The following is a 12,359-nucleotide window of genomic DNA, read 5'->3' as shown; positions in this document are numbered from 1 at the left end:
AATGGCAGAGTAAGGATGACAACTGAAGATCTGAAATCTTCCATAGATTCTGTGTCATATCTGCCAATCTAGGACAGATTTCTGAATAACATTATGTGTGGCACCCTGGATATTAGACTGTGTTAAGTTCCTAATTCACAGACTATGACATGAAAATTTACTTGTCTGAATATCAATATCTAAATCTGGCATATGTCTTGTGTGTCAGCTATAACTGATGGGGACTTTTATTAACTGCTGACTTGTAGGCATCCTATTCTATTGAGATGCCCGTGGATATTCCATCTCACTTCCCACCAAAGGTCCTTTTGTCACAATTGACAGCACTAGGAGGATATACATGCAAGCAAAAGAGTGGATTTATTGTTGAATGTTTTTCCCCCACACTTGCTGAAGTCATTTTGTGAATGTATTTTCATGAAGAGGACTTTAGGGTGCTGTATTAAAACAACTTATGTACCATCTACATTTTAACAGAAAATATTTGGAACAGGCCTTGATATTCATCAATGTGACATACTATAATTCACTGTGAGATTTCTTTATTGGGCTTAGAAAGTGTTAAACCTTAAATGGGAGTAGAATCTAAACACATGAAAGAGCAGAGAGAGTGATATAGTTAGGCAGAGTTTCTGACTGTCAGAGAGCTCCAAAAATATGATGCAGTATTCCTGAAAAGTTTTTGAGGCTTAAATTAGCTTTCACTGAAGCCAGGCTGAGTTGTCAGACGTGTTCTTAGCAAGCATACAAAGTCTTTATGGGAATGGCAGCACTTGCAGACCCTTCTAGAATCAACAGCCACAAGCTGTCAGGGCTCTGAAGTCTCAATTTATATTCCAAATGATGTTGCTGGTTCTGTGTGTATGACACATACCAGGCTTTTCACCTTGCTGGGTTTGCTCTGCTCAGGGGGAGTTGCATTCAACAATGTATTTTTTGCCTGAGACAAGGCATTGCTTTCATTTCCACTTCTCACAGCATTAGAGCAGCACAGTCAAGAGTGTAATTTCTAGTCTGGAATGACACTGTTTTTAACAGCAGTCATTGGACAACAGACACGAGCAAACGTGGAGATTCTTCAGGAAAAATTTCCCTTCAGGCAAACAAAAGGTTCTTTTTCATGTCTGTAAAAAAATATACCCTTGACCTTTTCAAAATGTAGATAGAACCAGTGAGCAAACATCTGAGATGTCTTGCTCATCATGTATGAGTACCTATGCACGCAGACTTTTCCTAATTGAGTTAGTATTTAAATAAAAATACATATTCTTAGACTTCAGAGAGGAAAATAACAGTTCATCCAATACTATCTGCACCTCCAAAACAAAAACTAGGATGTGAACCTAAGGATTTGAACTTTTAGTAGAAACTTCTGTCATAAAAAGAGACAAGGCTCTTCCTCAATTCCATAAGATAACTTTTTCTACTTCAGGTCAAGTTGTCCCAGTAAAATCCGTTCTGCAGCAGCATTTTCTCAGTTCCAAGACATGACTGTCCTTGAGATAATATAGTTTGCTATCAGCAAGGAAATAAATCTGTAGCAGAGTAACACTGTTCTGGTAATTGGTGTTTGAAAAGAGAAGACAATTTGTGCACAAATGAGACATTCTATAGGTGTTTAGTATCTAACTTTGTCCTTGGAAAATAAGGACCATTCTTGTTGACCACATAAAAAGCTTGTTCCAGAAATGTATTTTTCATTTCCACAAATTGGGATTTTTATTATTTTTTAAACCTCTAGTATATTTACACATCAGAAACTGTCACTAACTATTGCATTTGCCTCTGCACTGTTTTAGATATGATGCAAAAATTCTCTGCCACACATCCAGATTAATTAGAAGGACATGGTACTTGTTGGGTTTTTTTCCTGGTTTCATAAATTATTTTAAATCTCTGACTGATAAGCAATTCATAGAGCTGTAGCAGCTAAGGAAAATAAATACCTGTGTGTCCATTAGAATGTAAATTAACTCATTACTATGCCTGCTCCTGACCTTTTCTGATGGCTGTATTCTTGCTAACAAAGACACTTTACTATTCATGAAAGTGAAATTTAATGGTAGCTTGAGATTCTCTGGCATATTTTAGATTACATTCTGATAGACTCAGGTGACCGGTGAGGGTTCCAGCTTGAACAGCAAATACTTTTAGCATTCATGACTTTGAATAGCTATCCTTTTTCTAATTATTTGTGAAGATTTGAATATTGTTGAAAATTTGTTGCTTCAGGAGGCTAGGTCAGTGAAACTTCATGAACTGCACAAAAAGGGCTCCTATGTTTAAAAAGTTGAATATTGACAGTACCTGACCTCACAGTCATTTAAGATTTTGTATCGGCTCTATAAACATGGAAACTTACAATCCTAGAATCATAAAAAGGTTTAGATTGACAATACCTTAGGATCATCAAGGCCAACCATTAACCAGCACTGCAAAGTCCATCACTAAACCGTGTCCTAAAGTACCACATTTACACATCTTCTAAATACCTCCAGGGGTACTGACTCAACCAACTCCCTGGGCAGCATGTTCCACTGCTTGGTAATCCTTTGGGTGGAGAAATTTTTCCAAATATACAATCTAAACATGCCCTGTGCAACTTTAGGCCATTTTTTCTTGTCATATCTCTTGTTACTTGGGAAAAGAGATCAACTCCCACCTCACCACAACCTCCTCCTGAAATGTGTGGAGCAAAAAGGTCTCCCCTGAGCCTCCCTGTCTCCAGGTTCAACACCCCCAGCTGCCTCAGCTGCTCCTCATCAGACTTGTGCTTCAGATCCTTCCCTGGCCCTGTGCAAGCCCTTCTCTGGACCCATTCCCGCATCTCAATGTCTTTCTTGTCCTGAGAGGCCCAAAATTGATTAAAGGTGTGGCCTCACCATTGCTGAGTACAGGGGAATGATCACTGCTCTGGGCCTGCTGGCCACACTATTGCTGATACAAGTCAGGATGCTAGTGATTGTAAGACTTCTCCCAGCTGCTTATAGAATATTTCATGAGCCTCTTCATCCTGGCTGGGCGGTCTACAAAAGAGGAATCCCACCATGTTATCTGTCTAGCTGGCCTCTCTTAATTCTTAAACATTCAGCCATGTCATCTCATCACTAAGGTCCAGACAGTCAAGACAGCCTCTAAAATACAGAGCTGTCTCTCCTTCTTTGCCTGTGTCTTCTGAAGAGTTTATTGTCTTCCATTGCAGCAGTCCAGTGATGTGAGTCATCCCACCACGTTTCTGTAGTGGCAGCTATATCATAGCTTTCCTGTGGTACCAAGAACTGGGCTTCCAGCTCTTCCTGTTTGTTGCCTGTGCTGTGTGCAGTGGTGCAGGCATTCTCCAGCTGGGCTATTGATCCTGCCACCTTTTTGGGGAGATAAGCCCTAATTCCTGTGTGACCACTGTCAGCTGCTTCCATGGTTTCTAGCTCATTAATAACCCTAATGTCTCTGGTGCTGCATGGATCCATCCCCTACCTCCACTGAGGACATTGGTAGCACACTGCCCCTCAGTGACATGCAGCCCCCAGGGTTAGCTCTAGCAAGCCTGGTTTTATCCCTTATCCCGTTCAAATCCAGTTTAAATCTCTTTCAACGAGCCCTGCTGCCTCCTGTGCATAGATTCCCCACTATGAGACAACTGTACCCTATCTGTTCTCTGAAGTCCTGGTGTTCTCTAAACTAACCCATGATCAAAAATACAAAACCCACACTTTGCTGGTGGCACCAGACTCAGACCCAAGGAGTGATCTGCTGGTTCTTCCTGTTTCTTCTGTAATCATGTTCTGCAACTGTAAAAATAGAGGAGAACCCTGTCTGTGCTTCTGATCCCTTAACCACTCATCCCAAGGCCCTGAAGTCTGTCTTGATTTCCCTCTAACCTCTTGTTGCAACTTCATCACTGCCTACCTGAGAAATTAATAATGGGGCTGTGTCAGGGTAGGAAGCTTTCTCTTCATATCTTTAACCAAGGCTGGAGGGAGGCAAAAGACTTCCATAAGAACTGGGTCTGGCTGCATATTGGGCCTTCTCTTCCCTTCAGAAAGGAGTTTCCTGTGACAATGACCCATCTTTGTTTTGGGAGGCAGCTTTGGCACAGGGAGCAGGCCGGCTTGCTGACAGCATCACACCCATGCTGGATGAAGCACCAGCCTTGTTATGTTTGGTTCCACTTGCAGAGTCTCATACCTGCAATGCCTGGACACCTGGAGAGGTGAGGCAGTCCCAGGGGAGACATGCACTGGGCAGGCACTTGTCACCACTGCCACCAATCCCTCAAGTCACTGTGTTCAGCCAGGGGGAGAGGATAACAAATTCCCTCTATCATCTGTCTTGTCTATCTGGGGAGCCTGTCCCTGGGAATAGAGGCAGTGAAGGTTAGAGCACAGTGCTGGTAACACCAAGGTCATGGGCTCAGTCCCTGGATGGGCCATTCGCTCAGAGTTGGACTTGACGATCCCTGTGTGCCTGTTCCAACTCAGAATATTCTGACATTCCAGTAGTCTGATACTCTTACACTCCCCCTGATTCCTCAGCCTATTCACTTCCCAGAGGTGTCACTGAGCACAGGAGCTCCTCACTCAGTGCCAGCAGTCCTGACACAAGGACAGTGCAAATCCTGGCACTGGGGTGGCAGTATGATCCCACTGGAGTTCCACCTGGGCAGCTGTGCTCCTCATGCTGGGTGCAGAGTTAGAGAGGCCTTGTCCTTCTTCCTGTAGCTGGCAGGGTTTCAGCACCATTCCTGTGTGCCCTTCTGTGCCAGCTGCTGCCAGACTATCACATCATGCCCTTGGTGCCACACCATGCCCTGTGTGCCCACCCTGCTGATGGTACTCCTGGACCCCAGAGATCCCTACGGGGTTTTTTTAACCTTTGGAGGAAGGCTTGGCCTGGTGCTCCTGGTGCTCCTGGTTAGCTTGGCATGGGCTGCAGGCTGCTATTGGCCCTCCTCTGAGCTTCCCAAATTCAGACAGTTCCCCCATACATCTCACTGGAGCACTTCACAGGCAATCATGTCAGCCACTCACCTCAGCAACTTCAGTAGGATGAGATCAGGTACATTTTCCTAAAGTACTCTTCTACCTCTAGATCATTTCTGATAAACTTCTGTCTCACACTTTACGCTACATGTCAAGAAGTCTGAAACTCTGAAAGAAGTGCTGAAATAAAGACTTGAACTCATAATGCCCCCACATCCCCTGAAGTAGGGATGAGCCAGGCAGGGTGGTACCCTAGTGGGGTAGAGATCTAGCTGACCTTCCTTTGAACAGTCCCTGCTTTTTACCCATACTTTCATAAATTGTCTGTAGACAGAAATGTGTTTAATCTTTGGGATCACTTTTCATAGGTGTTATAGGCCAAAGAGTGAAGAACAGTGATGATTTAAACTGGGGCACTACTTCTATTGCAGCTTCACTTGGGTTGAGAACAGGAGCAATCGAGTAGTGGAACATAAAGCAAAATGCCAGCACAAGCAACTACTGAGAATCAGTTTGCACCGTTCTGAGTCTTTTTTCAGGAAAAACTTGATTAATAACATCTGAGCATATGTATATAGCCATAAAGAAGACAGAGGTATTTCTCAGTTTTATTAATGTGAACCTGCATTTGATGCAGCTGATGATTATAACCAGCCTTCAAGTTACTGCAACACAGTGCAGTTACTTGCCATGCTGCCTGTATGTCACCTGCTGCAGGGGAAAGGCACTGGCTCTAAACACTGGAATGTTGTGGTCAAAGGCAGTGGGTCCTTCATCTCACTCTGATGTGGGATGTGTTGATTTTTGGCCCATTGCATCAGGTGCCATCCAAGCTAAAGACCAAATGGATCCTCCACAGCATGGCACCATGTCTCTGCAGGACAGCTGACAGCAGGAGTAGCTAACTGTGCTTGAAGAGCTAGAGCTTACAGTCTTCTTACACTACTCTTTTTTTCAAGGTAAATCAACTTTTTGTTGTTGTTAGAGTAAGAGTCAATATTTAGAGCTTTTTGAAAAAGATGGACTATTGAAAAATATTATGTAATAATGATTGTTTTTATTAGAAATGGAACTACTAATTGCCATTCCCTATACATCATCTGATACTTTAAATATGGCATGATCAGCCAAAACCTTTTATCACCTACTTTTCTTCATAAGTATTATTTCCATTTATTTTCATTCATTGTTTCCTTTTAGATTTTGTTTACTACAGTATATAAATTAATTGAATGTACTACTTCTCATTGATCATACTTCTTTTCCTTAAAAGGAGAAAATATCTGAAGAGTAATTGAATTAATGGTATATATTGGTTCTGTACACACACAAAAAATTACCTCTCCCACAAATATTTTCAGAATTTTAGCTGTAGGATATTTTAAATCTTAATGAGTCAACTCAATGGTAGAATTAGCTCTGTGCACCCAATCTGACCACACGTTACATAGCTCAACAAAAAGCAAACATACAGAGAGAGAAACCAGGTGTAATGTGAATGGTAAGAAACAGTTCCCTGAACCTGCTAATGGTGAGCACCTGAGTCTGAAATCTCAGTGTTCTCACCTGTCACATCAATTTGAAGTTAATGAGTATTTGATACCTTTGTAAATCAGGCCCATATAGACAACTGATAGACATCTCAGGGATTCCAGTAAGAGAAAGAAAAAAGCACAGAAAATAAGTCTAGTGCTACAGTAAATGTATCCAGTAACTTTTCTCGAAGGAAAAACTTTTGCTTGAAGTGTTGTCACATGGATGTTGATAAGATGCCCATGGAGTCAGTTAATGCTCTGGGAGTGCTCATCAGCCATCTGTTCAGTGACTTCCAAGCGTCTTGGAAGGAGAAAGGTCTGTTCAGTGCTTAAGACAGCTTTGCTCAGGAAGCCATATGCAACAAGGATATTAAAGCACAAAAAAACTCCCAAGAAGCCCAGTGAAAGCCAGTGGGCTTTCACCCATTAAAAGTGAAAGTGTGACAAGTGATGTGGAGGGATGTTGACTTACCCTGAACGTTGCTTTAGATTAAAAATCTTTGTGTTGGATGCTGTTGAGTTCCTCCCTGCAGCACACGCCGTCACTGCAGAAATCAAACCGTTCCCAGGCTTCAGTTTAATTATCCATACACATCTGCCACAGGGGTGAACATCCTTAAAAGTTCTGTGACTTAGCAATAACTGTGTGAGTTGCTTATGATTCCACGAGATGTGAAGAACTTCACCTGGAAACAATGCAAAATAATATGTGAATAATGAATAATGAGAATAATGAAGATGGAAATGGAGCAAAAATCATCCCCATGGGAGCAGACTAATAACCAAGGGCTGGTTTTGTACTACTGACATTACAGAATTTGCAAAAAACCTGAAAAGGAAACTAATCAGACTGCTGTCTTGCAAATGCTCTAAGTCCTGCCTGATAAGCTGCTTTTAGAAAATGAAACTTTTCAACAGTAAATCCTTGCTGAAGTGTAAGGCACATGATATCTGTAAGAATATTTTACAACAAAAGCATACCTAAACTTGGCTATAAGAGGAAGTAGATACAATGAGTGTGATGTGATTTGTCTTTTGTTACAGGATATCTTCATCAAAAAGGAGAAGTACACTAAGCTGAAGCTGGAATTTGCCTTGATATGAAAAAAAAAAAAAAAAAAAAGGAAAAAAGTTTTTTCTTCTTGCTGCTTTTGAACCCAAAATCTGTTTTCAGTTCACATTTTTAGTTAAGTTACAACTTAGAAACCATCACAGCTCTGATTTCCAGGGAAGCTCATTTTGGAAGGTGGTAAATACAACTTAAAAAGCAATCTCAAAAATAATTTTTGTAACACTGCTTTATGAGAAAATGTAAATCTGAGTTTTAGAAGACATGTGGTTGTTACTGTATCTCAGCTTATTTTTTTGAAATTAAACAATTAAAATGTTCATATGTGTTGGCCACCAGCTGCTGTACCTTATTACAGTTTAAATAGCTAGCCTGGAATAAGAAATCATTATATTCTCAAAACTAATTTTGCAGAAGCATATGAGGTCATGTATTTTTATTGTTGCATGCTTACATGTTACCACAGTATTTTCCTGCTAGCACCTGGCTGAATGGTGGGGCTTTTTTAACAAAAGCCAGAAACCCAATTGTCCTCTCCTAAACTGATGCAGACCTGCACTGGCTGTCTTTACAAGGAGTGTTAATAAAAAAGATACAGGAATCTTCAAGAAATGAGCTACAGCCCATTGTGTGGTGAGGATACCATGAGGAGGGGAGGCTCTCAGGCACATGGGTGAGCCAAAAGCCACTCATGGGAAGAACAGGCTGCATGAAGTCTTTTTAGGTGGATCTAAGCTGACTTCTGTTATTTCAAATTTTAAACATGTATGTGGATATGGAGGTGAGGGGTGTTCATATGTAAATGTATATAATATTTTCAGCTACTCAAGTTTTTATCCCAAGTTGGACAACAGGGGGCTGGGAGTTTAGGGAAGGAGAAGCAGAAAGCTGGAATGGAATGAGGTTGTCAGAGCTTGTCCAGTACATGTTTCTAGTTGGATGTGAGTTGATCAGAAGGTTGCGCAGTATTAGTACTGTACTAGTACACAAAAGAAGTTGAAAGCTGCATTTTTTGGAGAACAAATTTCAGCCCTGTTGATAAATCAGCATGTGTAAATGAACTGATGCCAGTCTGCTGGCAGCCATCATTCAGGTGGGATCCTGCTCTCCGTGGTGGGGAGGGCTCACATGGCATGTAAGAAGCACCAAAGTCGAGGAAAATATGGTGTGAAGTGAGGTCAAACTAAATGAAAGTCCACTTCTCATTGCCTGCTCTAGATGTGGCTGCAGATGGCCAACACTGCTGAGTGGACACTGAACATACATTAGTAAGGTATATTCTTCTGGTGAGATTTTAAGCCTCAGTTTTCTACATGTAGAGGATTTGTTTCTTTTACTCTTGCAGTGTTCTACATACGCAATGTTCTCTTGAATTGCAGCAATTGTTGCATGTGTTTAAATACTGGTGATAATTATTTTGGTACACAACAATTATCCATGATCAGTCTCACATTGAATAACTGATAGTGTCATATATTCTATAAAAGTCAGTTTTGTTTAGGTTGGGAAAAGGATGTTTAGTTCAGCTGTGAGTGTAGATCTTCTGTGAGACAATATGAAAATTGTCAAGAAATAGGTAAGAGATGTAATGTAAAGTTCCTTTATGGAACTAGGCCTTCACCCCTTTAGCCCAGCACCTAATCTTTGACAGAGGTGAGAGATTATCTCGTTTTACATGAGGTCAAGGTGTAACAGATGGAATTAAATCAGAAGAATGGATTTTACTATTAGTCCCAAGGTTTGTTACCTTTAGAGATTGTTGCTTCTATAGCATCCATTTGTACACATATGGATCTCCAATTTTTTTTTTTTTTTTATTTTCCTTTGGATCTTTTACTTCTCTGGCATCCTATATCTGTTAGTTTTCTTAACATAATTTCATGCTGTGTGAATAAATATTGCTTTTTATTTTTTTTTTTTGAGTGTAGATGTTGTCATTTGTATGTTGCAGTCTGTGCCCATAACCTCCAAGCTAAATATAAGTTTATATTCTCTTTGTTTAAATGAATAATTGGATTTTTTTTAATTGAGGGGCTTTAAAAGAAATCTTGACTTGATGTATATGTCATTGATTTTTAAACACTTATTATATTTTTAATTGATAGCAAATTTTTTTTATTATATCTCCAGCATAACTTATTTTTAGGTGGAGACAGTAAATAAATAGGGAAAAAACCAGACCTTTCAGTTTAATCAGGAGTAACTTTTCATGACAGTAAGTTATGGGAGGTGCACCAGTATCAATGGGTAAGGAGTGTTACCTCTGCCAATATTTTCTGAACAACAAATCAGGGTAGTAAGTTGATTTTAGCAAGTTTCTAGTCTCATCTTTAGCTCAGAGCAGAAAAGTACTTTTTAGTTTTCACTCTTATTAACAGTACAGAAGCATAGTGGGTAATAAAAAGGTAGCCATCTGCCATCCAATAAGTTATTTAATAAAGTTCTGCTACAGAATCTTTAATACTGAAAGTGATGTACAAGCCAGATCTATCAAGGATGCCTGTTATCTCAGCTTGAGTTTGCAGATGGAAAGAAATCTGTCCACTTGTTAATAAAGCAGTTTTTATCCAGCACTGTCGAGACAGTAAGCGTAAACCTTTCCAGGATTACTTTTTTCAATAGACCTTTTTTTTAAAAAAAAAAAAAACACATCATCATTACTAAATAACCAGTGTTTCAGTACAAATGGCTCAAGTGCTTTTACACTGCAAGATACTTTAGTCAAAATAATTAAGTATCAGGGCCAAAAAGATTACCTCATTATCACAGATTTCTACAAACCTTAAATATACGTATGCATATAATTCCTGTTATGATTTTTCTGTAGAAAGATACTATTCTAATGCTCTCATAATTTTAATTTTCTTTTTAGACTCACTTTACAAAAAGAAATAATGAAGTCAGTACTACTCTTTCAGCTGAATTCATTTTTTGAATGAGAGAGCAGCCCTCCTATTAGATATCTCACTTTAAGCGCCATTTCTGTTTCCAACAAAACAAATGAACTCTTTGTGATTAGTTTTTAATTTTACCTAGGAAAGTCCACAGCCTTTTATTTTTACCTGCTATTAAGCTGAGGATGAATTTTTTAATGAAAGCTATGTTGAAAGCTGATATTAAAAAAAAAAAAAGTGATCTAATACCTTTTGTAGAGTTTTTTTTTATTATTTAATACTTTGTAAAGGTTTTTAACATTGTACTGCATAAGATAGGAACAGTGTTTTCAATGAGTGTTTCAAACCATTCCCTTTTATGAAAAAGACATATCTGGAGTTTTAAACATTTGTAAGCTACAAGAGTTGAAATTTAGGGAAGTCACTGAAGCAAGTTAGCAATCAGTTAATAACTAAGGAAAAGGAGTTAACTACTTGTGTAAAACAGGTAGTCATGCATGACTTCTTGCTAACTAAGACCAAAACCAGGACAGTATCAAAATAAGCAATCCTCTCAAGACTTGGCCACCTTATCTAGACTAATGAAACCGTTATTTTTCTTCAGGCTTTTCTTCTAAAAAAATCTCTTGTATTATTAGGTTTTGTTGATGGGATGTTCTGAATGCTTCTTCCTAAAGGTGCGACTGCATTTGACACATCAATACCAGGTCATTTGGTGTCTTATCCAATGTCCACCAAGACATTTGGAAGTCCTTTTGATTAGTTCTTTTAATTTCAACCTAATCCCATGCTGTTTGTAAAGTATGGCAATGATCTCAATAGCTCCACTTGCATATATATATATGTATATATGTATATACATATATATATATTTCTATCTATTTTTTCTTAGAAATTATCCCTCGTGTTTTGTGTTTTCACCCCTTGTGTGTAGAGAATTTCCATATCTATCAATATTATCTGCAGACCTGAATGAGAATGGGAGCATAGACACCACTTAGCCTCCATTCTTTATGCATCAGAAAAAGCTGCTAATGTTATTTTTTGTTTATTTCAGGTTTCTTTTCTCCATGGAAAACTCCAAAGCCTGTAAGTTTCCTTTCAAAACTGTATGCATTGAGCTCATAAGATGGCCATCATGCTAAGCAAATTTCTGTAGACTGTCACCTATCCATCCTGTTGCCAGCCCATGGGACACCTCTCAGCAGTGCCCCAGCTTCAAGTGACGTGACACAGCACCAGGGGTGGCCTCCCTGAAAAGCTCTGTTGGCTTGGAGCCTGCCAGAAGGGGAAGAAGGAAAGCCCTCATGTTAAGATGGGTGGCAAGAACCAGAAATGTGGTGGCTTAAAAATAAGAGGTCTGGAGGAGAAGGCAGCAGAAATTAGTCCATTCTAGGCTTCTAGTTGGCAAACTCTTTGGAATTAACAACATGCACTTTTTCTGGTTTACAAGTGGCTTGAGTTTAACATCCTCAAGGAGATTGTTACTCTTTCTTGCCTTAGGAGATCTAGAACTGCAATAATCACACTTCAAATAAGAGCTCGGGCTAGATAACTGACTGAGGTGCCTTTTAATCAACTTTTCTATGTTCTTATGATTTTGACAGTAAAGACCAAGGTGTAAAGACTTCCCACTGTAAGACTGTAAGCAATGACTGTGTTTATTCTGCTGGCACCACATTATATAATTTTTTTGAATTTGTGACGACATTCACAGTATAAAAAGAATTCATAGGCTACTATTTTTGGTTGTCTGGTTTGTTTTATTGTTGTAGGGCGTTGTTTGGTTTTTGGTTTATGTTGGTTTTTTTTTTTTAATTTGGCTCTTTAATTGAGATTTTACAGGCCTTAGAGTAATTCTTAATTCTCCACAAGGTTGTGT

General features: G+C 39.4%; 1 protein-coding gene across 12 annotated transcripts in view; it reads left to right on the top strand.

The window, feature by feature from the left end:
- Positions 1-12,359, top strand: part of MAGI2 (membrane associated guanylate kinase, WW and PDZ domain containing 2) — a 701,395-nt gene that overhangs the window by 596,529 nt on the left and 92,507 nt on the right. For all 12 annotated transcript variants that reach the window (XM_058021985.1, XM_058021981.1, XM_058021983.1 and 9 more), the window contains one exon: positions 11,535-11,566. In XM_058021985.1, the coding sequence (XP_057877968.1) occupies positions 11,535-11,566 (32 nt within the window). The remainder of the gene's footprint in view (positions 1-11,534; positions 11,567-12,359) is intronic.

This window comes from Melospiza georgiana, chromosome 4, assembly GCF_028018845.1.
Source record: "Melospiza georgiana isolate bMelGeo1 chromosome 4, bMelGeo1.pri, whole genome shotgun sequence".
NCBI lineage: Eukaryota > Metazoa > Chordata > Aves > Passeriformes > Passerellidae > Melospiza > Melospiza georgiana.
Note: the sequence above shows the minus strand (reverse complement) of the source record. Positions and strands in the feature narration are given on the sequence as shown.